The sequence below is a fragment of the Panthera uncia genome (genome assembly GCF_023721935.1).
Source record: "Panthera uncia isolate 11264 chromosome B3 unlocalized genomic scaffold, Puncia_PCG_1.0 HiC_scaffold_2, whole genome shotgun sequence".
Classification (NCBI taxonomy): Eukaryota; Metazoa; Chordata; class Mammalia; order Carnivora; family Felidae; genus Panthera; species Panthera uncia.
Genome location: NW_026057583.1, coordinates 6,209,569 through 6,235,030, shown reverse-complemented (window position 1 = coordinate 6,235,030; position 25,462 = coordinate 6,209,569). Strand labels below are relative to the sequence as shown.

The window sequence follows — 25,462 nt, the reverse complement described above, 5'->3', positions numbered from 1 at the left end:
TATATATATATATATATATATATATATACACCACATTTTCTTTATCCATTCATCCATCGATGGACACTTGGGCTCTTTCCATACTTTGGCTATTGTCGATAGTGCTGCTATAAACATGGGGGTGCGTGTGTCCCTTCGAAACAGCACACCTGTATCCCGTGGATAAATGCCTAGTAGTGCGACTGCTGGGTCGTAGGGTAGTTCTATTTTTAGTTTTTTGAGGAACCTCCACACTGTTTTCCAGAGCGGCTGCACCAACTTGCATTCCCACCAACAGTGCACGAGGGTTCCTCTTTCTTCTCTGGCTGCTTTTAAGATTTTTTCTTCATCCCTGGTGATCAGCGTTTGATTACGTTGTATCTTGGTGTGGTTTTCCTTTGTTTATCCTGCTTGGGGTTCGTTGTGAGTCTTGAACTGGTGGGTTTATAATAAAATGTGGAAACTTCTCAGGCTGCTTTTCAATTTTCAGAAAAAAATTTCCTAGGACTCCAATTACATGTATGTCAGGGGTCTTGATATTCTCCCATAGGTCGTGTTTTTCCAGGATTCTTTTTTCTCTCTGAACTTTACTTTGAGACTCGTGTTTGGCCCTTCTGGGCCGGTTTATATGGTCTTCACCCTCAGGCTAGGTGAGCTCCAGCACTCAGATCTGACCTTTCCAGGTCTCCGCTCCGCACGGCAGGGGCCCTGTGTCCTGCTGACAGACACGTGGATGGTTCTGGCCCCCGTGGCCTCCCGTGGTCCTTCAGCTCCCTGGTGGTTCACTCTCTGCCGGGCACACTGGCTCAGCCAAGGACTCGGGAGGACAGGGCCCCTGACTACAGATTTCTAGAACTCTCTCTCTTCATAGTATCTCCTCACTGGTGTCCAGTCCCATCACCTTCCTGAACTCTGGGCTCTGTTAACCTCCACTCAGCAAGATGACCAAGTTCTGTTCTCCCTCTGTCCCTCTCTCTGTCCTCCCATCCCCTCTGTCCCCCACTTTGTACCCCCCGTCTGTCCCCCAGGCTGTCCCCTCCCTCTCTGTCCCCTCTGTCCCTCCTCATCCCTCTCTCTGTTCCTGCCCCAGTCTGTCCCCTCCCCTCTGTCCCCTCATCTCTGTCCCCTTTGTTCCTTCCCTATCCCTCTCTGTTGTGGGATGAGCCATACTTGGTTCAGCCAGCCCCTGGGGTGCTTGGTTCCCTCCTGAGGGGACGGCTATGCACGAAGGGTGGCCAGCGTTCCAGTGGGTCACAGGTCAGAGCCAGGGGACCCAGCGACCACAGTGCCTGCCAGGCAGACCGCAGAGACCACAGTGCCTGGAGACGGGGCTCTTGTCAGCGGGTAACTTTCTTTAACGAGACCCCATTATGTTTCCCGTCCACACAGATCTGGAAAAACCTGCCACATCTGAAGGCCGTAGTGACATACAGAGAGGCCCCTGCAAGGAAGATGGCCCGCGTGTACACGGTATGGGTGGAGGGCCTGGGGACAGGGGGCGCCCGGCCAGCGGCCCAGCTGACCGAGTGCCTGCTCTCCCCGCCTGGCTGCAGATGCACGAAGTCATGGGGCTGGGGGACGAGCTGCCGGAGGAGACCCTGGACGCCGTCATCAGCGCCCAGCAGCCCAACCAGTGCTGTGTGCTGATCTATACCTCGGGCACCACCGGGAGCCCCAAGGGCGTGATGCTGAGTCAGGACAACGTAGGACGGGGCCCAGATGGGTGGGCGCGGCTGCTGGTGGACGTTGCCCTGGCCCCTCAGCTCAGGGGCCCAGGAGACATAGGACAGCCCGTGGGTCTGCGGCCCGCCCGCGCCGAGCCCAGCAAAGGCGAGGAGGGGGGCAGGGGAGGCCTGTCCTGGGAGCTCCCCGCAGAGATGTCCCCGAAGTAGCCGAAGCCCCGGGGTGAGTCTTCCAGGGCCGGCTTGTGGACCCTGCCGGGGCCGTCTGCCCGTCCTCCAGGTCACGTGGACAGCACGGCACTGCAGCCAGGCCGGCGGCATCCAGGCGGCGGAAGTCCAGCAGGAGGTGGTGGTCAGCTACCTGCCCCTCAGCCACATCGCCGCGCAATTCTACGACTTGTGGACGGGCATCCAGTGGGGGGCGCACATCTGCTTCGCCGAGCCTGACGCCCTGCAGGTCAGTCTGCTCGGCCAGTGCACTGTACCCCCCGCCCCGAGCGCACGTGCTTGTGAGCATCTGTCACATTTCTTTCGGTGGCCATCAGCATGGCCTGCGCGGCCAACAAGAAGGGACTGACTGCCGAGGTTACACAGAGGAGAGGGCCAGAGTGGATGGGCGGGTCCACACGCCATTGAGGACAGGCCACAGCCCTGCTTCTCAGTCCCATAAACTACACCCATGCGGTGAAAACTCCCGTTAACCATGCGGTGAAAACTCCCGTTAACCATGAGGAGCTGCCCCCCCCCCCCCCCCCCCGGCCCCCCGCAGCTCACTGGCCCCGAGTGGTGTCCCTTGTCGGCTCCTAAACTGGTCCATTGCTTCGGGGGGTTCAACGGTCACGTCTGGGGGATAAGGCCACCCCCAGGGCTGGGAGGGACCCAGGAGCTTCGAGGCCTCTGGCCACGTGACCAGGAGGGTTGGCAGCATGAGCGCACAAGGCGGGTCGTGTGCAGACGTACGTGTCCACATGTGGGCGCCCGTGTGGGGCCTGTGTGCAGGACGCCTCGGAGGTGTGCACGCGGACTCGGGTGTGGGGGCTTCTGGCACTGACCGCAGGCCCCCCCTCTGGCGGCGGACAGGGGAGCCTGGTGAACACGCTGCGGGAGGTGGAGCCCACGTCCCACCTGGGGGTGCCTCGGGTGTGGGAGAAGATAATGGAACGCATCCAGGAGGTGGGGGCTGGGTCCGGCTTCATCCGGCGCAAGATGCTGCTGTGGGCCATGTCGGTGGCCCTGGAGCAGAACGTGACGTGCCCCGGCAGGTACCATGCGGGCCGGGACGAGGGGACAGGAGGCCGGGTGGGGGCAGGGCGGGGCCATGCGACCGCGGATGGGACAGGCTGGGCTCATCCCGGGGACCCCTGTGCAGAGGCCCTGGCAGGTGCTGGGCGTGAGACCTCCGTCACCGCATCTCTGTGCTCTGAGTGGGGGGCCCAACTTGTTCCGTCTGGGGTGGCATTCGCCTCCCTGGAGCGGCTCCTGGGTCTCCAGAGGGGTTTCCTGACTTCAGTAGGTGTCTGCGGAAGAGGTCATACTGACGTGGGCTTTTCCAGCCCCCAGGTGACCACTTGGAGGTCACCCCACTGCCTCTGACCACTTATCACATTCCCACAGGTGCTGTGGGAGGGTCAGTGGCATAAACCTGGCCTGTGCCGATTTAGAAACAGTTTCCATTACTAGTGAGTCTGCGAAACGGTATCGCGTCTCATGAGACATGTTACATGTGTGCAAATACGGCTTCATTTGCACAGACACTGAGCGTGAAGACGCATGAACGACTCATCCGTGGGCTTCAGATGGGGTCAGACGTGTTTGTGCTTGTGTGTCCACGCACACGTGCTTCGAGTCTCTGCGCGTACGTGCGTGTGCGCCTGGACACAGCTGAACCCGTCTGACCTCCGGGCTCAGGACGTATCACACCTGTGTGTGCGTGCACGTTCACAGGTGGCCAGGCCGCCGTGCGCCCACCAAATACCTTTTTCATGTGAGCGTGTGGTTCTTCCTGTGGACCGTTCTCCTTCCCCCACCAGTGACCTGAAGTCCTTCGAGGCCAGGCTGGCAGATTACCTGGTGCTGGCCAAGGTCCGCCAGGCGCTGGGCTTTGCCAGGTGTCGGAAGAACTTCTACGGAGCAGCCCCCTTGACCACAGAGACAGAGCAGTTCTTCCTGGGCCTCAACATCCACTTGTATGGCGGCTACGGCCTCAGCGAGACCTCAGGGCCCCACTTCATATCCAGCCTCTCCAACCACCGCCCCGGCAGGTACACGCGTGCCCATGTGCCCGTGCTGGTACCCCGGGGGACCTTGGACAGGTTCTGACGGAGGGACTTCCCTCCCTCCAGTAGGGTGGGATGTGTGGGAGGGGGTCCCCCCGAGGCTGATGGCCCGGGCTCCACTGGGCGGCGGGTTGGGGGACGGGGCCAGCCCCCCGGTAGGGGGTGAATGGAGGGTCACCTGCTGCGCCTCGAGACCTCCCCCCCCCTGCCGGCCCATCACAGGGCTTGAAGTTGTGCATTGGGACTCCATTCGTTCGTTCGCTCGCTCGCTCATTCATTCGCCTTAAAGCTTCTTATTGGCGCCCCCTCAGCTCTAAGTCCCCTGTTGCAATACACAAATCCTGGGAGGGGACACCTTCTGGCCGTCGGCCAAGAATGAGGAGCCGGGGAACCCGGGGGCTCCCAGGTGAGGCCTGACCCTGCCCTGAGGCGCCGTCTCCCTCTGACCGCCCCCAGCTCCGGCAAGGTGGTGCCAGGCTGCCTGGTGAAGCTGGTGAACAAGGACGCGGAGGGCGTCGGGGAGATCTGTCTGTGGGGCCGCACCATCTTCATGGGCTACCTAAACATGGAGGACAAAACGAGCGAGGCCATCGACGCCGAAGGCTGGCTGCACACAGGCGACACCGGGCGGCTGGACGAGGACGGCTTCCTCTTCATCACTGGACGCCTCAAAGGTGAGCTCTGCTGGCCGGCCTCGTGGCTGCAGGCGTTGGGGGGGGGGGGGGCGGTGTGTACTGCCTGTACTGTTTGTACCCCGAGTACGGAGCGCATGTTAAGTTCCTGCACTTGGACTGACATCGTTTTATTTACCCCGACTTCCCAATGACGACACCCAGAGAGGTTAAGGAACTTGCCCAAGGTCACCCAGCTAGTAAGTGGTGGAGCTGGGTTTCAGACTTCTTAAAGAAACAAGGCAAGTCTTTCCAGAAGATTCTGGGGTGTAAATATCACGTATTTTTACACACAAACACGGGGATGATATCGAGAACACAGATTGGATATAAAATTTAAAATAAAACACGAGACCTCAAGTTTCCCATGACGAACGGGGCCCTCCCAAGGAGGAGAGCTGGGGACTTCCGCGGAAAAGGTGCTTTGCCCACTTGGCCCGAGGGGATGTAATGCCCAAACACATCCCTGCAGGAACCCCCACCCGTTTCCTGGGGAAACCGGCTCCATGAGTGGATCTCTCCAAGGCAGGGGTGCCATCGGGCCGGGCTCTGCTGGCCGTAGAGGGCGGGCTCTCGGCGGAGTCTGGGCGCCCAGGCTGCGAGCTCCCTGCTGCAGGGGTGGACTGACAGCGCCCTCTAGGGCTGAGCTCGGTGATGGCGGGGGAAGGGTGCAGTGCGTTTGGAGGTCAGCGCCCAGCATCACCGCCGAGAAGCCCGCCTGTCCCACGGCGTCGCCGTCGGGGGCTGGTCTGCCCGCCTGGACTCGCACCAGCTCCCCGAGTATCTTTGTGACACGGCCAGACGTCCACGTGAGGCCGTGGCCTTCCTCTGTGAGACGGTGCTGGCTACCAACAGGCCTGCTGCCTCCAAAAGCCCTCCAAGATTTCGAGTTTGGTTCCATCGGATCTACTGACTGATGTGGTGAGAACGTATCTCTTCGCCACACTGAGTTCCGATCCATAAACGTGGTACCAATCGCTCAACACTGGACAAATACGTTTGAAAACATGAATGAGATCATTTTGTGGGAAAATGTAACTACTTGCAGAAAAGATAGTAAATTTAAACAGACCGGTTCCCATGGAAACAATAGTGACTGGCCCCTCCCCGCCCCCCTGCCACACACATACGCAAAAGACAAAACACGGAGACCAGCAGGGTGTCCTGAGGAATCCCAATGACAATTCAACTGTTTTGGGGCACAGAAAAGAAGGAAAAATTCCAAATTTTTGGTGAGGTGAGTATAACATTGATACCAAAATCTTGAAAAGGTTGTATTTAAAAAGAAAACTGTGGACCAACGACTTTCATGAGCATATATGCTAAAATCCTGCATAAAATAGTCGCAAACAATGTCTGCCAGCACATTAAAAAAATAACCCATCATAACTAAGTTATGGAAATGCAGGGATATGTATTAAGAGAACTTTAAAAGTTTTATCATCTGCACATATGTTGAAAAGGTATTTCACAAGAATCGTTAATGTCCTCATTCGTGGAAAAAAGCACGGGATAAAACCAGAAATGGATGACCACTTGCTTAGCATAACGAAGCCAGAAGCCAGGAGCAGGACCGGATGCCCATCATCCACGTCCCGCAGCGTTCGTGGTGCCGGCCACGGCCGCGGGACGGAGAGCCAGCTCCCTAAGGAGGGTGACAGCACCGCGCACACGGAAAGCCAAGACCGCCACCGGGAACCATGGCTTCCGTTTGCACGGCGATTTAGAAGGACTGCGGAAGAAACTAGTCCATCTACGATCACAACAGACAGGATAAAACATTTACGCGCAAAGAACGGAGCCCCTGTGACTACTGGAGAAAAACAGAAAAACAGAAATTCTGTGTCGTGTCAGAAGGCGGGAGGTCTGTGGCTCCAACCATGGGAGCCGTGAAAAGGGACTAACAAACTTTTACTACATTACAGACAGAACAAACCAGTGGTCAAACCACCACGAGCAAAGGCGGGCGACGAAGCTGGGAAAGTGTCCACAGCCCCTGTGGTGTCAATCGGGGTCACACGGTCCAGTTTAAACAAGGACCCCGTCTATCCCTCGGCATCCTTAAATTTTTTTTTTAATGTTTACTTATTTTTGAGAGAGAGAAAGAGACAGCACGAGTGGGGGAGGGGCAGAGAGAGAGGGAGACACACAATCTGAAGCAGGTTCCAGGCTCTGAGCCGTCAGCACAGAGCCCGTCGCTGGGCTCGAACCCATGAACCATGAGATCGTGACCGAAGTCAGGACGCTTAACCGACTGAGCCCCCCAGGTGCCCCCCGCCCTCGGTGTGCTTACACTGAGGTCTGTCGGCAACGTTCACAGCGTGCAGGTATTTGCACGCCTCTCCTTAGATTTGCCCTGAGTATTCTATCTTGGGTGCTGTCGTAAATAGCATCACATAAAATCTGCGTTCTGCTTGCCTGCCGAGGGCACACAGGCTGCTTCCGCGCCCTCCTGGGGTGGCGGGGCCTCGACGAACCATGTGACTCTGCTGGCTTGTGTGTTCCTTCCAAACCTTCAGGGACACGGCCGGATCGTCTTCAAATAAGGACAGTTTCGTTCCGTCGTTCCATTCCTGTATCTCTCTTGCCTCTGCGCCGGCAGGACAACTGGAGCCGCGTGCGGTGAATGGACGCGGGGACAGCGATCGTCCTGTGTTGTTCCTGATCTCGGGAGGGACACTTTCAACATTTTATCCTGGATGTGTTTCGCGTGGGGTCTTGGGGGGCGTTTGTCTCCATGCTGTTTGCTGAGGGTTTCTAGCGGGTACTGACGGTGTAAGACACAGGTGGGGGTGAGCGGGTGGTCAGGGAAAGCGCAGGAAGGCAGGGGTGGTGAGGGACGCCCACTCTCGCTGCCCTGGACACGCCCGGTCTGACGGCTTCCTCCCTGGCCGTCCTCTGTGCCACGGCCCGGTGAGCTCGCTGCAGCCAGGGCTGTCTCCTTCTTCTCTGCCCGACGTCAACATGGGGCCTGCACACAGTGTGACTGATTCCTCTGTGTCCAACTAGAACAGGGGGCACAATCCAGCTAGAGCAGTCCAGGTGTATTCAGTAAACGTCCGCTTACTCCCACCTGGCCTGGCGGGAAGAGACCAGAGCACTGAGTGCCAGCACCTGCTCGCGCACGGCCCTCCGCAGGACGAGGGGCGGACGCTGCGAGAGCAGCTTAGACAAGGGAGGGCCAGCGTGGACGAGGTGGGGGGCCTCCTGAGCTGAGCGGCCCTTGAGAGCAGGCGGTGCGCTCTGGACTGCTGGGGACGGGAGGGCGTTTGGGAAGGGGGTAGGCGAGTGAGAGGTGCCTCCGAGGGTGTGCGCCGCCCCCCCCCCCCCCCCGCCGGCTGCACCTCCCCAAGTGGCCGGTGTGGCTTCCAGGGGCCGTGGCCCAGGCTTGGGTCCTGGTTCCGCGGGGGTGCTGGACTAAAGCCCGTGCCCGGGGCCTGGCCCTGCCTCCCCAGAGATAATCATCACAGCCGGAGGGGAGAACGTGCCCCCTGTGCCCATCGAGGATGCCGTGAAGATGGAGCTGCCCATCATCAGCAACGCCATGCTCGTCGGGGACCAGAGGAAGTTCCTGTCCATGCTGCTCACCTTGAAGGTGCGTCTGGGCGTCTGGCTCGGGAGGGGCGGCCGGACTGGGGGTCCGGCCCCAGCAGGAGGCAGGCCCGGCTGGGACGCGCGTGGGGTCTCGTGACTATATCCTGGGACGACCTGTTGGCTACCTGCACAAGGGGTGGTGTAGCTTGTGGGAACACACTCTGCCCTGCGCACCGCCCCCAACCCCCACAACTGACAATGTACTGCTGTGACCGTCCCTCTGTCCCAGCGCTGCCCCGCTCACATGCTCAGAGCCCAGGGTGCCGGACGTACGGGAGAGGGTCCCTGCTTTAGACCGTGGTGTGCTGGCCAAGGGCCGTCCGGTGTCATCCCGCCACAGGCTCCACGCACCGTGGGCCCCACACAGCCGGGGTGGCATCCTACCCACCGTTGAGCCATCTTTCGGGAACAGCTCACAGCGAGCCACATCCTTGGCCCCAGCAAACCCTCCTCAAGATGGGCTCGCGTTTCATGGGGTGAGGCCCGCGCCGGCTCTGACCTCTGGCTTTTCAGTGCACGCTGGACCCAGACGCCTGTCACCCAACGGACCACCTGACCGAGCAAGCCGTGCAGTTCTGCCGGCAGGTGGGGAGCAGCGCCACCACCGTGTCTGAGATCGTGGGGAGGAGGGACGAGGCCGTGTACCGGGCCATTGAAGAAGGGATTCAGAGAGTCAACAGGAAGGCAGCCGCCCAACCCTACCACATCCAGAAGTGGGCCATTCTCCAGAAGGACTTCTCCGTGGCAGGGGGAGAGCTGGGTAGGGGTTCCCTCATTTGTCCCCACTACTCCGGGGGCCGTGCAGGAGGACACAGCTGGCCAGGGGTGTGGGCTGGCAGGGTGAGCCTGGCGAACCCACAGATCGGTTCCAACACGACCCTTAACTCTGCTTCGACCGTGGGACCGTTTCCCCTGAAATCACAATGGGACCCCCGGACTGACACCGAGGCCCTACTGGTGCCTGGGCTGGGGCCAGCTGGCTCCCGGGGGGGGGCGAGACCACCGGCATCTCCTGTGAAGTCGGGGGTGGAGCCCCCCCTGCGGCACAGCCCACAGACCAGAGCAGGCCTCTGGTGCCGCCTCAGCTGGACGCGGGGGCCGCTCTCCACTGTAGCACGCTGGCGTGTCCGCCCCGGGACGGGTGGGAGCGGCTTCCCCCGGGAAGCGCCCTCTGAGCCATCAAGGCCGAGGCGGGGTGTAAGCACTCGGTACCGCTGAGCTGCCGTCAGAGGCGCGGATCCCCACGACACATCTTCCCAGATTTCTCCGAGCCCGGGCCTCACCCCTCCTTCCACTTGCTCTCTCAGGTCCCACGTTGAAACTGAAACGGTTCACAGTCCTGGACAAGTACAAAGACGTCATCGATTCCTTTTACCAGGAGCAGAAAAAGTGACAGGGGGACATCCTCCCAGTCTCTGCCGAAGACGGCAGGCCTCCCGGGGACATCCTGAGCTCCAGGTGCCCTTGGGTCTGGGAGGTCTCCAGGTCAGGGTGAGGCAGTGACGCTTTGCCGACGGCAGCTGACAATTCCAGGAAGCTTCGCGCGGGGGTACTTTTCGTTTTCAGCATTGCCTTTTGTTCAGGTGACACGTGAGCTCGGCTCTCCCTCCAGAGCTGACGGGAGGGCGGGGGGGGGGGGGGGGGGGGGCGGGGCGCGCCCTCCGGCGGGGGGGGGGGGGGGCCCCGGCCCGAGCGCCAGGAGGATTCAAGGGCTGCGGCAGCCGGGCCGGGGCGCAGGCCGTGCGCAGGGGGAGGGCGGCCCAGGTGCTCAGGCACCAGCCCGTCCCGTGACTCGCACCTGCCGACTGATCTGACGCTTGATAAAACCGCGGCTGCCTACGTGATTGTACGGACAGCGAAATTTGAATATTAAACTATTCGACAGAATTGCCGGCGAGCCCCTGACTCTTCTTGTCAGTTGAGCGGGCGGGACTAGTCCCGAGAGTCGTGGGTGTTTAACCCGGGGGACAGCGTGCCACAGGCGTGAGACCATCGGGCAGGACGGCACCCGGGGGGGGCTTTGTGAGAACGCACCGGCTTGTGCCGGAGTGTCCCCGCCATCCCAGCCCTTCACCCCAAATGCCTGGAGCCGAAATGGCCTCTGGCGTATCGCCAGGAAACAGGTGGAGAAAGGGTACACTCCAGGCAGTTCTGGAATTCTTTATTAGGGCGAACCCGAGGGTCACTGGTAATTAGCACAATGCAACAGAAAAGAGGAAGCTGCGGCTTAAACAAAGTAAAAGACACCTAAGACTCGGGTCTGGTTACAAGCCTAAAAAAGCACCCAGTCGGTGAGATTTGCTAAGAAACCCCTGTGATCTGGGTGCTCTCTGCGAAGTCCCCGGGCCTGCAGTGCCACACGAAGGGCAGTCTGTTCATGAAAATAGCGACTGCGTGTCTGCCGTAAAGGACAACGTGCTGGGGGGGGGGGGGGGGGGGGGGCAGGGTCACAGCTGCGCCCAACCCCCACTGCGGGCTCCTCTCTCACCAGCGCTGGGGTGGGTGGCACTGATTCGGTGCTTTGGGGAAGGGGAGGGGCAGCCACTGAGATAGGAAAGTAACGGCCAGCGGCCCCAGTTAACCGGGGGCCGAAATATTCGTGGTCAGGCCTTCAGGTCGCTCTGGGCCGAGCGAGGCTCACGCCACAGGCTCCCGTGGCCGACTCAGCGCCTCGCACATCCAGTGAAAGGAAATCCCCTCCGCGCCATTAAAGCTCCCGCCAAGAAGGGTACATCTGGATAAACCGAATCATCCACACAGACGCACGTGCGTCTCGCTATCCCACACTCTACCTACGTCTACATCTCGTATGGATTTCTTGGATTTGAGGTCTTTATTCGTACTCAGTAATTCACGTGAGAATGTACCTACGTGTCTACTTCCCACAGCACTAAGAGATATGCCGCATTCACTGGTGGGTGGTGGCCTGAACTTCCCGGAACCCTCTCCTGTGGCCGCGTAGCTTTAGGAGAATGTCCTCTTGTGCCATCCTGCCAATATGCCAACTTATTCCTATTATGTTTTTCATAAACCAAGGAAAACAGGGTTTTCTTTAAAAAGTTAGATGTTTTCTCTCATTAATCCTGCATCGTATTTACAGCTGAGGAAAAACCGTTTTAACTGAAGTGTAAAATGATTAACGTGGCCAATGATACAGTCCACTGAGAGCTTACAGAAGACGCGCACCGGACAGACACGTCACCGATAAAACGGGCCCTCAGGAAAAGTCCTCGGAGAGCAGGCCTAGCGCGTCCCCGCACCCTCCACGGAGATCTGGTTGAGAAAAGGCCGGATCTAGAAATGTACCGTCGGGAAAGAAGCAAACCGCACGTGTGCGTGACGTGGTGCGCGTGACGGACGCGGGCTCCACGCGCAGGAGCTTCAATCCAAATCTCGAACTCGACGGCAGATTTCCTCCGTGAAGTCTGAGCACTTGGCGTTGCCTCCTAGATCTTTCGTTAGGCTCTGAGAAAAGAAGAACAGCCAAGATAAGAATGGATCCACAGCCTAAACAAAGGCAGGATGCTTTTCCGGAGAGCCCCCAGGGAGATGCGGGCCCAGCCAATCTGGCTCCCGCTGGAGAGGGAGGCCCCCACGCCGGAGGACCAAGGCCCAGCTCAGCGGTCAGGGCGCCCTGAGGAGGACACAACAGGGTCTCGACAAAAGGAGGCAGGGAGGCTTTCCAAAACGTCCCCTCTATCCCAACAGTGCACGTGGGAAAACACTTGGTTCCGTTGGGGAGGAAACGCTGTCTAGAAAAATGAGCCGACTTGACCCAGATCGTACGCTGACCACGGGACCCGAGGCCTAACTGACCGTGGCTCCCAGGCCACGGCTCTTCTGCCCGGGCGTCTCCGCGTCAGCACTCCCCGACCCTTCCCCGACCTGACACGCGGCTCCCCCCACGGAAAACGCACAGGCAGCGGACGCAACGCCGGGGGACGCGTCTGACACGGCCCAAGCACGGGCGACCGCCGATACCTTCCCATCCTTAATTGTGGCAAAACACGCAGCCTCGACCCTGGCGGCGTGGTCGGAGAGTCCCATGTGGCGCAGCATCATCACGGCGCTGAGCAGGAGGGCCGTGGGGTTGGCCATGTCCTTGCCCGCGATGTCCGGGGCGGTGCCGTGAACCTGCCCATGGGAATGGAAGCAGAGTCAGGGGGGGCCCCCGCAGACAGCACTCCCCTGGGGACGCGGGGCCCGGCCACCTTTCCTCACCGACGAGGGGCATCGCTGAATGGCCGCCGTGCCCTTCAGCAGACGCGGGTCTGAGAAGGCAAGTGTCAGAAAAAGAAAGAGCCAAAGTAAGGGGGGAGAAAGTGCAAACGTAGGGACTAACCACCATGCCCAACTTTCGGGAAGATGCTCTGAGGGAGGACGCCCAGTAAATAACACGGACACAAAATAAAGCGGAAGTGAATGAATAACCAGGCTCACGTGACAAACCTACACAAAGCATCGGTTTCTTTCGACACCAGGGAAAACCCAGCACTTGGAACCTATCTGCACGGCCAACCCGCCAGGGGCTCCCGGGCTGTTCGGGTGAGTCCCGCCTCAGGCCTCACCAGGGTCTTACCGACTCGAAGATGGCGACCCCGTTGGCTCCAATGTTGCCACTTGGTGTCACACCGAGACCGCCAATCAATCCCGCGCACAGGTCACTGGGGGCGGAAAAGCGTTTTGAGGGTGTTCTGAAAAGTGAAGCTTCTCACCCAGCACCCGGACTTCGGTTTTTAACTACCACCCTCCACCAAAGGGCACGGGGTTCCTCGGAGAAATGGCCAATCCCGGACCGCAGCGAGAAGGTCCAGGATAAGCCCGCGGCATCCTGCCGCACCGGAAAGCAAATGGTGGGCCGCGTCCAGAGGCCACAGCTCACAGGGACCCGCACCGGCCAGGATGGGGTGACCCGAGCACCAATACGACGATGGCTGTGGTGGTCCCGCCCACGGTGACGTCCACGCGTCCAAACGGAGAAGTACGTACGCAAAGAAACAAGCTTATGCGCACACAACGCCAACCAAAAGGCCCTTTCTCCTGCTTACCCTCTTCCACCAAATCCTGCACTCACATCACGAGCGAGACTCGGGGGAAACAAACGTGGTATTTTTCAAAGACAGACCACCGCTGCTGTACCTCCAGCCCCTCCTGCAGGACCCACTTGGAGGGGGGCCCAGTCGTTGGGGCTGGACACTTTGGGGCTCTAAATCGAGGCTTCCCGAAACTTCCAGCTAGTTACTTAAGGTTCTCTGAGCCTCGGCTGCCTTATTTATAAATGGAGGCAAAATCTATTCTATGGAATTGTCAGGATTAAATGATATGATGGGATAAAAGAACTTAGCAGTGACTTTTAGTCAAAAGTTAGTTGTTGTCCCTCTAGGTTTAGCACTTCTGTGAGAAATGTGTTGAAACTCCTAAGGCCCAAGTGAAGGAGCTAGAAACGTAGGAGTGACGGCCAACTTTGTGTGTGGGGGGGAGGGGGCGGGCAGCGAGGGCAGCCGGGGAACGATAACGTCGGTGTGGTCAACCGTCAGCACCTGGGGGCTGTGGGTGCCGGCACACAGGAAGTCCCTGTAGCTTCCGGCAACCTTTCTGTAAGTCTGAAATTGTGTCAAGTGTCACAAAAATTCTGAACAAACGACCACTCACTAGGTGGCTATACATGACAACACACTGAAATCACTCAACCGATAAAACATCTCAAAACGGGAAAAGGGACTAATCATTAGGGAACAACAGCCCAGAGCCGATTTGGCAAAGAAACGAATGACCCACCCAATGTGTAATCGCTGACACGGCCACCTGAGTCATGAGGACCCGTATATACACGCTGTGGTTCATGACACCTGATTGAAACTCTGTAAGCCACGTTTACTTTAGGACATTTATAAATAAACTACAGGCCGAAAAGGTGTAGTCGGACTCACCTGAGGATGTCTCCATACAAATTCGGCATAACGAGAACGTCAAACTGGGACGGGTCTTGGACCATCTGCGAGGAATGCGTCGGTGTGTTTAGCGATCAAAGCCACGGCCCGCGCACGGGACGCACCGCAGAAGGCAGCAGGCAAGGAAGCGGGTGTACTTACGTTCAGACACACCGTATCAAGGTACATCTCGTTAAATTTAATATCTTTACAGTTTTCAGCAACTTCCCTGCATTTTTGCAGGAAAAGCCCATCTGACATCCGCCTGCATTTAATTAAATAAAAACTGTTGAAGGAAAGACTTGCAGAAAGAAAAGGATGAGATCAAAGAAGGTCAACAAACGTTAGTTCCAGAAGCCCAGATGTCCGATTTCAATTATAGTAAAATTGTTTTTCAGGCAGTTAATAAGACACAAACTGAAAATGTCTGGGGATGTTTCCGGAAGCACAAAAGGATACAAATATAAAATAGTTTGGTCATAATAAAGACTATTATTTTTTAATAGTCTTGTCTAGCAAGAATTAAGAAATATGTATCAATAAAGTGTTACAATTGCTTTAAAAGACTAACTCGTCGGATCATTTAGTTGGTTTTACTACCGTACATGCATGCTCAACACCTCCCCGTGCGCCCTGGGGAAACTGCTTCTGCGCACACCCGCCTGGCCTTAAGCGGAGTGGGGGAGGGGCTCGCCCGTGAGGGGAAGCCGAGGGAAGCCCCGGGCACTCGGTCACCGCAGAAACGCTCCCGATTCTGCCTGGACATCAGCGCCCCTGCCCTGTGACTCGCAGCCTCGGCGGAACAGCCACAGCGTCTGGGGATCCCGTCTCCAGCGTCTCTGACAATTCTCAGGCCCGCCTTATACCCCGGATCCTGAGCTCCTGCCCCCCAATCTGCTCCACAACCGGGAGAAGGAAGGAGAGCCGGGTCACCGCTCCCTGCACACAGCGAGCGGGGCTCTGCCCGGCCCCGGACTCACATGATGTTGGCCTTGTGCACGGCGGTGACGTTGCTGCGGTGATTGTTGCGGGCGTACGCAAAGGCGAACTCGGCGATGCGCCGGCTGGCCTCCTCGGTGATGAGCTTGATACTCTGCACAACCCCATCCACGATCTGAGGGAGAGGGGGTCTTGCCTCACTGGAACGGCCGCGCTAGGCCGCTGGCAGCGAAGGGGCACCACCACTGGGGGCGTGCTCACACAGTGCCAGCTGCCACGGCTCGCGTCGCGCACGTGGGGTGTCGCCGGGGCCAATAACAACGACCCCGGCCCTACGAGGTAGGTAGAATAAGGCCCACTGCACAGATGAGGAAGACAGGTGCAGAGATGGCCCCGGGCCCCAGGACCCGCCTGTGAAGCTGAGGATTGTAACCTGAAACAGAGGACACCCCCCCCCCCCGCTCCTGCTGCCAGGCAAGGCGGGGCCAAGGCAACTGCCCTCGCCTCCTGGGGGTCAAGGTGAGCCGTCTCTGCCAGGTGTTCTCAACAACTGGGGGTCTGAACAACTGTCCCAAGAGCACAGAGAGCAACCCCAGTAAGAATTTAAGTGTGGAAGGAACATACCACATGCTCAATGCCACTGTATTCTCCTTCTGTGTTCTCTCGGATGGTGACAATGTTTACGTCGGTGTAAGGGGTTTTATAGCCCTCGATGGACACACACGGCCGCACGTTTGCATAAAGGTCAAAGGTCTTACGCAGCAATAAATTCATAGATGGGTGACCAGCTGCTATTGGGGTCTTTAAAGGGCCTGTGATAAAGAAGAGAACCCACATGACAAGAGGGTACATTCGGGGGTGTTTCTTCTTTTTGTTCTTTTTTTTTTTTTTAAGAATTTACTTCCAAGTAATCACATGGAACACGGGGCCCGGACCCACAACCCTGAGATCAAGAGTCGCACGCTCCACGAACCGAGCCAGCGGGCACACTTGCTTCCTTCTAAACACAAGTACCTCACGATTACTGGAAATTCCAGTTTTCCTTTGTTTTACTTTTCGGTCGCAGCTCAGCTAGGGTCCTTCCTTCCGGGGAGAAGTAGCCGTGCGGTCGGTCTAACGTGCGTGCCCACGAACAAAGGAGCAGTTTCACAACGAGCAAGGGTCACCCGCTAACTCCCCCGGGCTACTCCAGAGAAGGCATCTGTCTCTAGCTTTACCCTCTACTCTGGTGAAGGAGGAAGATCCGCACGGAAGCTTCCGGGAACATCGCTGTGCGCCCGCTGGTGGAGGACCAGGCTCCAGTGTGTGACCCTCACCACCACCCGGGAGGTGACATTGCCCTTGCTGTCAGTTAAAAGTGAGCATGGGGCGCCTGGGTGGCGCAGTCGGTTAAGCGTCCGACTTCAGCCAGGTCACGATCTCGCGGTCTGTGAGTTCGAGCCCCGCGTCAGGCTCTGGGCTGATGGCTCGGAGCCTGGAGCCTGTTTCCGATTCTGTGTCTCCCTCTCTCTCTGCCCCTCCCCCGTTCATGCTCTGTCTCTCTCTGTCCCAAAAAAAAAAAAAAAAAAAAAAAAAAGGCGTTGAAAAAAAGTGAGCAGGAAAACCACAACCAAGAGAAAGAAACTTGCCGGAGCCTCCCGGCGGTCAGTGGCAGACAAGAGATCGCAACTTGGATCTGTCTGGACTGAATGCCTGGGCCGAACGGGCGTCTGGCACACGCCAGTGTTTTGAACCATGACCTGAAGCGCATGCTACTTAGAATAGCACCGAAAACATGCGAAGTGTGCACGAGATAAATCCAGGTGCAGATAAACACATACTTCCATTTGGCACTGGCCAGTAACACCTTCGTGTTTTTCCTGGGGAGAAATACGTCCCCGGATGAAAACCACGGCCTGTCACTGTAAGTTGCTTCGTGTGGTGACAACAGAACGTGGAGAAGGCGTCACTACGATGCGCGCCTGAAACCAGTATCACGTTGTGTCGGCTGTGCTCCGGCAAAAAATTTTTGAAAGAGGAAGTAATAAGTAAATTGCTTCAAAAAGGGTGGCTTCACTTGAACACGGTCAGGCCGTATTTCGCTTACATGCATAAACTTTCAAAAACGTAACCGCTGTAGCAGAAAGCCACAGTCGCCATCGGATCCAGTACCTTTCAAGCCCATCTTGTTCTTATCCATGGACTCTTTGGCTTCTGGAGGGATCATCCACTTTCCTCCGGGTCCCTGGATGGCGGTGACATTCCGCTCCTCCCACTGAATGGGCGCCTAGAGGCGGCACAGAGCACAGGAAGCTGCAGAGTGGGACTCACACGACACTGGTTACAAACTGCTTCACCTGCCGGTGCAGCCGGTGGAAACGTACAATAAAGGTCCGGAAAGTTCCTGACACGCGGAAAGAGAGGTCATTCTCCGCGCTGCCCTGTCCGGTCCACACCTCACTGACACCTGCCCACTTATGTGTTTTCACTACTCTTAACGCGGCTAAAATTAGAATATCGCAAGGAGCCGAGAAACATGGTCCACGGAAACACGACACGGTCCCGACACACGGACGAACCTAGCGGTCCTTGTGCTGAGTGAAGGAAGCCAACAGAAGACGGCATGAGATTCTATTCCTGCGAAATGTCCAGAAGAGGTACATGTAGGGACAGAAAGTAGCCGGGTAGCCTCCTGGGGCCGGCCGTGGGAGGGGAGGGGGCGGACGGTGGGGGAGGGCAGTGACTGCTAATGAGCCCAGGGTTTCTTTTGGGTGGTGACGGTGCTCTAAAGTTAGACACGGCCCTGGGCTCGTGTGCGCCTCGCCACTGGCTTGGACCACACACAGCAAATGGGGGAACTGTGCGGTTCCTTGGGGACTCCGCCACCAGGCGAGCTCCATCTCCTCTGTGGGGGGCGTGCTTCGGGGAGCAGGGTATGGACGGTTCAGAGCTGCCCCCGTCCTCCCCCTGCACGTGACGGCACCTGGCAGCTGTAACTGCCCTAACTGAGCATCGTGTCAAATAAAGCCCAACGTCCCCTACCCCCGAACGAAAGCATTTTAAAATATCTACCTGTGCGGAAGGCTGGGCTGCTAGAATAATCACACCTCATGCTGGATGGTGACACCACATCAGAAATTTGTTTTCATCTCTGAAAATCTCCTACACAGTGTTTTGCAAAATTGGTTCTATTCTTCTCGGCGGGAGGGCACATACTGAGGAGACAGGTGACCTGGCAGGGCTCAGGGACCCACGCGCACGGCCACTCGACACCGGCCTCTTGGCGGACGGCGGAGCCGGCGCACGGGCTTGCCGTCCCCAGCACGAATGCTGCTGACGTCGGTGTTGTGGCGATGGCCGCACGCCTTCCCGCGTCGCCAGATGGGACGGCTGATCCCGAGGCCACGGACTCCGGCCGGCTAAGACAAGTTTTCTGCGAGCATTAGCAAAGGTCGTTTTCAAGCGCGCTTACCTTGGCAGCATCAAAAATCTTCATAACGGCCGCCGAGATCTCTGGGCCGATGCCATCCCCGGGAATTAAAGTTACCGTCTGAACCTGAGTGGAAGAGACCGCCAGAGAAGACAGGAAGAATCAATTTTTGGCGGTCTGGAAAAGAGTATCCCCGACAAAGAAATCGGCTTACGGGGGCCGGGGGGGGGGGTGTCTCAAGAAGACCCAAAGGCCCTCAAGAAAATAGGGGTGCCTCCCAAGAGCTCACCGGAACGGAGGCAAGAGTCAAGAGACTCAATTCTACTCTTTACCTGAGTTCGGAGGCTTTAAAAAAACTGAGGTGATGCTCTAGAGAAAACAAAAATAAATCACAGAGTAGACCTCCTAATTCGTATTTTTTTTCCAGACAAGCTACAAAGAGCCCAATTAATTCAAGTCTGTGAAAGCAGAGAGAACAAAAATTTCAACCATGTTCTCTCGCTGAAATTCAGAGTTTCTCAGGAAGGCAACCGCTCTCCTCTCCACTGGGATCCTGGAAAGTTAGGTTTCTCACACAGTTTGCTCAGTCTTAAAAACACTTCAGACACATTTCCAGAACACTGCTGGGGTCTGTTTCGGAACTCAGAGAAAATCAGACTTCCAGTCACAAGGGGATCCCCGCTTCTCTGAGCTCCTCTGTGAAGCCGGCTCCTCGAGGACAAATGTCACCTAACTGAGCTCAGCGCTTGTCTGTCACCTGTAAGAACAGCACACGTGCTCATACCGGCAAAGTCTGAGTTAGACGCAGAGGGACACGAGTCAAAGGCTTCAAACAGTCAAGCCAGCATTTCAAACACAGAAACAAAAACGCGTAAAGGGAAATGATGACAGGATTTCAACGAGTTAAGGTAATATTCAGACCCTCTCTCCCTGTTTGGAGACCCTACATGTCATTAGGTGGGGCCTTTCTCTTGCCTGGGGGTCTGGCCCGGGCGACGGTCCCCGGTCTGTTCCAGGTCTAGTCGTCTGTGCTACCTTGTTTCAAATCACTGATTCGAGTTTCCCTGCTTTTTTGCCTCCCACTGCAACTCACTGAGCGCGTGGACCGTTTCTCAATTTTTCTGTGTTACTGAAGAAATCTTCTAAAAACTTAGTTCCTCTTCTTGTTTCTTTCAAATATAAACCCCTCCCCACCAGGCTAATATTTTTTACACGTGGACGGCCTGAAAATAAATAATAGCAGAGAGCAATGATCTTCTCACTAGCTTTCAGAAAACGTTTGAAATGCCAGCTTGGCTGTCCGTGAGCTAGGAGTGCAAGCCTCATTCTGTGTCTTTTGCACACGCAGAGCCAAAAGAACCTTCTGGCTTCTTGTTCCTGTTCTCCCAACATGTAATCATAAGTGTCACCAGGCCACCAGAAGAAATCTGCGTCTCTTCCACGGACCAGAGAGCGACTGGAGCGAAAAGGTACGAGGACCTAATGAACCCTCACAGAGTAAGACGTGATATGGGAGTACAGGAATTGGGAAATCCAAATCAGACTCTGTAGCAAGGGGTAAAATAAAACCAAATAGGAACTCACTGACCCACAGTCTTAGAAGGCTCTAAAAATGTGGTATCAGCCTTTAAAGCGCCGAGTTCTAACACCGGGGATTCTAAAAGCGGCAGGTTTAATGAGAAATAGATGATCCACTAACACGATCCTCTCTGAAGGCCGAGGAGGGGAGCGTGAGCCCACGGGGCTCACAGATGTGTGAGCTGCTCCTCGTTAGTGGCCCATCTACCGTGTTCAGGGAAGCCCACAAAATAAAGATGCAAAGCAGGTTTTGAAGCTTCTCAACAATTTTCTCTCAACTTGCACTAGTTTTGAAAAAAAACCTGTCTTACAAAAATGAGATTGTGAAAGTAACAGGTTCAAGGGCCATTTCAATTTTTAACAAGACTCCTTTAAGATACTAACGTGACAGGCTTACGAAGCCAGCTGTGATGTCATTCTTTTAAATGTGCAAGTGACCTGATGCATTCGTGCGTGCGAGCCAGTGATTTAAATATCCGGGAGAAGTATGGCAAATTTTCCTTAATTTGAAGTAAACGGAGACAAGAGACTGTATGATAAACATGTTAGAGCATCTTTCTTGAGAAACTTCTAAAAGGAAAAAACGAAAGATGTAATCGTACTCACACCACCAGCGAACCCTCGGGTCACCTGTTTCTGGTTGTGCAGCGCCCCCAGCAGCCGAGAGACCTACGCCAACATCAACAAAGAAACGTCACTCACAGAACTAAACCACTCGAAGCGAGAGGCACAGCCCAGGCCATTTCCGAGGGCTGACAATGTTACAAGTTTGCACGCACGTATTCAGGAACTTCTGAGGAGTAGTTTTCTCACGTATTAGCTCAATGTGACAAGCTACCTCCGATCTGAAAAGCTAACTGTTCAGTTTACCTTCGCTTTGAAAATTTAAGTACTGAATACTTTCAACGTGGATTTGATGCATATGAGTTGTCAAAAAGTGTTCAAGGTGGACTGAGACCATATACCTTTTTAACTCAAACACTGCATTTTTCTCAGATGATCTGGAAGGTTTTATGTCAACATTCTCGACTACTGCTTCAAGGTGGGGGTACCACATAATCGTATCACTAATTTTAGAGCTGGAGGAGTCCTTAAAAACTCCAGAGCCCAGTCACTCATCACACAGGTGGAGACATTGGTGTCTAAAGGGTCAGGATTTGCCTAAGGCCACAGAGTGACCAGAGACCAGAATTCAGGTCTCCTGACTCCCAGTCCAGTGCTCCTTTAATTACACATTATGCCTATTCTTCTCCCAGGAATATTTAGTATTTACTCTTTATAATAACAAAAAATCTAACAAAGTTGACTTGATACTTGGGTCATACAGAATGAAGCTTTTAAATAAGTTACTTATTTTTTCTCACAACACAGGTAACATGGTCATTACTGTTAATTGCCGGGAAAGGGACACAAAAAAAGAAAAGTCACCTACCAACGCCACTAGCCCAAGATGGTACCACTGGTGTACTGTTTTCCACTTAACACTATTAGGCACCAGGAACAGAAACTTTTTTTTTTTAATTTTTTTTTTTTTAACATTTATTTATTTTTGAGACAGAGAGAGACAGAGCGTGAACAGGGGAGGGGCATAGAGAGAGGGAGACACAGAATCCGAAACAGGCTCCAGGCTCTGAGCTGTCAGCACAGAGCCTGACGCGGGGCTCGAACTCACAGACCGTGAGATCATGACCTGAGCCGAAGTCGGACGCTTAACCGACTGAGCCACCCAGGCGCCCCAGGAACAGAAACTTTAAAAGGTCATTTTGAGCTTTAATAACTCAGTCACTGAACACTGGGACAAAGTCCTACTACGTTAGCATAAACAGAATACAATCAAAGAAATTGAGTACATCAACCAAAGCTACCAAAAGCCGTTAGAAGTTTTTGAGGTAACTTTTTTTCACGCTGGATACATAAGTGAAGACACATCTGTTACGTCCTGTCTTAGTGTTTCCTTTTGGGGTCACTTCCCAGGAGGCCCAAACCTTTGCTGTGATACTGGCATCTACTAACGAGATGCCAACCAACAGCCAAGAAGGTATGAACGAGCAGTATTCTCCCACCCGGCGTCCACGGTCATCTGCCTGCTCTGAAAATACAAGATGGGGCCAGATCCAAAGAGCACTCGATGCCAAAACCGCTGGCAAAAACGTTAATCCTGGAACATGATTCACCCGCGGACAGATGGCTGCTGGAAGACAGATCTGCCCGAGTGCTTCCCCTCCCCACCCCTCCCCACCCCAGAAAGAGGGGAAGGACATCCATCCGGAACAGGCCCCGTCTCCGTGACCAAGACCCAGCTTCAGATGTGAATCCACAAGCACCTTGGGATCCCCAGGGCCCAGGGCAGCTGGGGGCTCACAGTAGGTGCTCAATGAATATTTTTTGGAAAAACAAAAGCCTGCTTCAATCACCTCTCTGTCGGCCAAGTTCTCACCCCACAAACGCCTCTAATACTTGCAACCAGTCCGGTCGGCGTCTGTCACCTGTCCTGTGTGATCTTAGAATAAGGCAGGATTCGTCCAAGTCATTAAAATGACCCAGAACTCTAAGCAAGATGTTTTTCGAGCACAGGCTGGCTTGTACTTTACAATCTACGTGCATATATGTTAGTTTCTACAGAACCTGGAGAGAGAGGTGTCAGTGGCCCTTTGCAGATAAGGAGCCTGAGGCCGGGACCTCCGGTCCTTCTCCTGTCACAGCCCCTCACCTCCTGTCACCTTCCTGCCCAACTCAGACATACAAATACAGTGCGGGGCGCGTGGCTGGTACTCTCTCAGTAAGTGTCTGCTGCAGGGAACTGGCTTGTTGTAATCAGAGCATGTTAGAACCAGAAAGGTCTTTAGAAACCTAGTATTTTCTCTAAATCGAGGCTTTTTTAGGAAAAAAAAAACAATTTAAGTTGAAATCACTTTTTTCAAATAAAGCCTTCAATGGAACCCCAATAAAGGAACTGCTCTGATTGAAGCCACCACTAGCTCAGCGTCTCCCACGTCCCGGGGCGTCGGTCCAACCCCCAAGGGAAGAACCGGGCCGCACAGAGGTCAAAGGCCTCACAGCCAGTCGACGTCAGAGGGGGACATCTTCTTTCACGCTGGGCCCCACACTCTGGGCAAAGCACACTTACCCGCACATCCCTCACCAGGTGGGCTGCTCAGTCCACCGTCTGAAGGCGTGGTGAACCCACCAAACAGGAATCAGGTGGTAAGTGGGGCGACAGGGGCACGAAAGCCACTCCACCTTCTGGAGCAAGTGTGGCCTAACAGTCACCGTCACACACACAAGCCCAGGTCTGAAGAGTCTAACCAAGCAGATCCGCCGTCTGCTCGCGAGGGCAAGCTGAAAGCTTCAGATCTGTGTGCTGCTGCTTTCACACCATTTAACCTCCACAACTCGGGGAGCAAGCATAGGTGTTTCACAGATGGGTGCACACACGACCAGGGGCGTTAAGTCATCTGCTCAAGGTCATACAGCCAATCAGCAGCACGGCCCGAATTCGAACCTAAGACTCTGGTGTAGGCGGCGGGGAACGAGGCAGCGAGGCCCCTGGGGCCGCCCGCAGCTCCGACACCGACTTCCGCGTGACCTTGAGCGGCAGCATCCGCAGACGCAGGCTGGCTCCGCCGGGGAACCGGGGAACTGCGGGGAGCCCCTGAAGCCCCTCCCGGCTCCGGCTCCGGCCCCGAGCTGCCAAGGGCACCACAGCTCTCGAGGTCGCGGCTTTCTCCCCAACATCAGCGGCGGGGGGCTCGGACGGGGACTCCCGCGTGCAGGGGCCCCGCGCCCTCCGAAGGGAGCACCGCATGCTCCCGCGAGCCCCGCGCCCACACCCCGGCCCCGCCGGCCGCGCTCGAGCCTCCCCGGGCTCGATGCCAGGCCCAGCCCGGCCCCGGCGCGGCGCTCGCGGGGGCACCCGGGCCCAGCCGTGACCTTGGCCGGCCCCGCCTCAGGTGCGACCGTCCGGGCTCAAGGCTGCCCGCACCGTCCACGCCGGCCGAGGCCCCGGCGCCCGCACCGTTCCCGCCCGGCCCGCCGCCCGCCGCCGCACACCGGCCCGCCCGGCGCTCACCTTGGAGATCCACGCGGGACCAGCCATCGCGACCCTCCTCGCGCCGCGACGACAGCAGCGGCAGCAGTGCGCAACCGCGCAATACGGCCCGGGGCCCCGCCCCCGAGTGACCACGCCCCCCCCCGGTCCCCGTCCCGCCCCCTGCCGGCTCCGCTGGCCAATCGCCTGGCTGACCTCGCGGTGACGCGCGGAGGGGCGACCCGGAAGCCACCCAACGCGCGTCTCCAGGAAGGCCCCACCCTCTCCTCGCGGCCGCCGGCGTCGGAATCCGATGGAGCTCTGCGCCTCCGACTGCCGGCGTCCAGGTCTGGTGGGGGGTGGGCTCCCTGCTGCGGGCGCCCGCGCCTCCCCGAGACTCGCAGGCTCAGGCTACGGCTTCTCTCGCGGAGTTTGCAGTCTCGCGCAGGTAGATGGGACGGCTCACTCGTTCCACAAATGCTTATTGTGTGCCGGCTTCATCGACGGGTAACCCACGGATCCGGGGGTCCGATGGTCTGTAGTGAGCGCAGACGGTTGCACGGCCGCCGCCGCGGTCCTGTCCAACGCGCGGGTGTTGCGGGCCTGCGCTCAGCCCGCCCGCGCGCTTCGGGCCTCGCGGGGACGCGCCGGGAAGCGGCGGCGCCAGGAGGTCCGCGAGGCGAACCCGGGGACCCGGCTCCAGCCCATCATGCCGGAACCGGCCCCTCTTGGCCGCCCTCGCCTCATTTTGCGGGGGGGCGCGGCCGGGGTGACTTACACGAGGCCTCCCCTCCCTGCCCTGCCAGGGCTCAGTCCGGAGGGGAGCCGCCCCCGCGCCCAGAGAGGTGATGAATCGGGGCGGGGATGACGCCAAAGGCCTCGGGGATAAAATAATCTGCAGCTACGTCTGTGACCTGGTCAGGGCAGAGGGATTTCGCCAACCTCCCGCCGGCCCTTCCTGTCCTCTGACCTGGCAGTCCTGCCCTGAAGAGTTCACAGACCCTCGCCTCCATCCCCACCCTGCCCTGCTCAGGTGCGACCTGACCACCCTTCCTCCCCACAGTCCGCCCTCAAGCACAGCTGCATCCCGGGACCAGCCTGGCTCCCCAACCCCTGGCTCCCCCTCGCAGTCACCACTCACCGCTATTTTCAGCCATAGTGTCCCGCCACTCCTTCCAGCCCCACTGTCCTGGAGCACCAGCCAAGTAGGACTGCTGGCCAGCCCCCAAATGCTTCCCATGGTTTACTTGCCCCATGCTCATGTCATTCTGACTGTCCGACTGCCCTTTTGCCCCCGTTTCCACCTGCTGAAATTCCAGCCACTTGTTAAGACAGCTCGGATGTTGGTTCCTTTGGGAACCACCCACTACCTGCCCA

General features: G+C 56.9%; 2 protein-coding genes across 4 annotated transcripts in view; one reads left to right on the top strand and one right to left on the bottom strand.

Moving 5' to 3' along the window:
• Positions 1-9,833, top strand: part of ACSBG1 (acyl-CoA synthetase bubblegum family member 1) — a 22,872-nt gene extending 13,039 nt beyond the window's left edge. Inside the window, 10 exon segments of the mRNA XM_049614411.1 lie at positions 1,369-1,449; positions 1,533-1,682; positions 1,942-2,118; positions 2,742-2,923; positions 3,606-3,631; positions 3,634-3,922; positions 4,394-4,611; positions 8,064-8,203; positions 8,716-8,962; positions 9,510-9,833. Of these exon segments, the coding sequence (XP_049470368.1) occupies positions 1,369-1,449; positions 1,533-1,682; positions 1,942-2,118; positions 2,742-2,923; positions 3,606-3,631; positions 3,634-3,922; positions 4,394-4,611; positions 8,064-8,203; positions 8,716-8,962; positions 9,510-9,595 (1,596 nt within the window). The 3' untranslated portion in view covers positions 9,596-9,833.
• A 514-nt stretch (positions 9,834-10,347) lies between these two features.
• IDH3A (isocitrate dehydrogenase (NAD(+)) 3 catalytic subunit alpha) lies at positions 10,348-24,220 on the bottom strand. Of its 3 annotated transcripts, none has more exons than XM_049614408.1 (11): positions 24,128-24,220; positions 20,665-20,727; positions 18,523-18,606; positions 17,223-17,337; positions 15,696-15,883; positions 15,113-15,246; positions 14,295-14,397; positions 14,133-14,197; positions 12,782-12,866; positions 12,184-12,336; positions 10,348-11,667 (listed from the first exon to the last, which is right to left on the bottom strand). In XM_049614408.1, the coding sequence occupies exons 1-11, from the start codon at positions 24,152-24,154 to the stop codon at positions 11,584-11,586; spliced, it is 1,101 nt and encodes a 366-aa protein (XP_049470365.1). In that variant the 5' UTR covers positions 24,155-24,220; the 3' UTR covers positions 10,348-11,583. The 3 variants fall into 3 exon arrangements, with proteins under 3 accessions (XP_049470365.1, XP_049470367.1, XP_049470366.1); XM_049614410.1 differs by having other exon boundaries at positions 20,689-20,727; XM_049614409.1 differs by having other exon boundaries at positions 11,577-11,667; positions 12,120-12,336.
• Between the last annotated feature and the right edge of the window lie 1,242 nt (positions 24,221-25,462).

Bases quoted from the DNA above. Each gene is read 5' to 3' on its own strand.
- IDH3A (XM_049614408.1), bottom strand. From the start codon at position 24,154: ATGGCTGGTCCCGCGTGGATCTCCAAG. The intron at 17,338-18,522 runs GTAAGCGCGCTT...TGCCGCCTCTAG, and splicing joins AGATTTTTGATGCTGCCAAG to GCGCCCATTCAGTGGGAGGA. The intron at 11,668-12,183 runs GTATCGGCGGTC...TTCTTTTCTCAG, and splicing joins CCACAATTAAGGATGGGAAG to AGCCTAACGAAAGATCTAGG.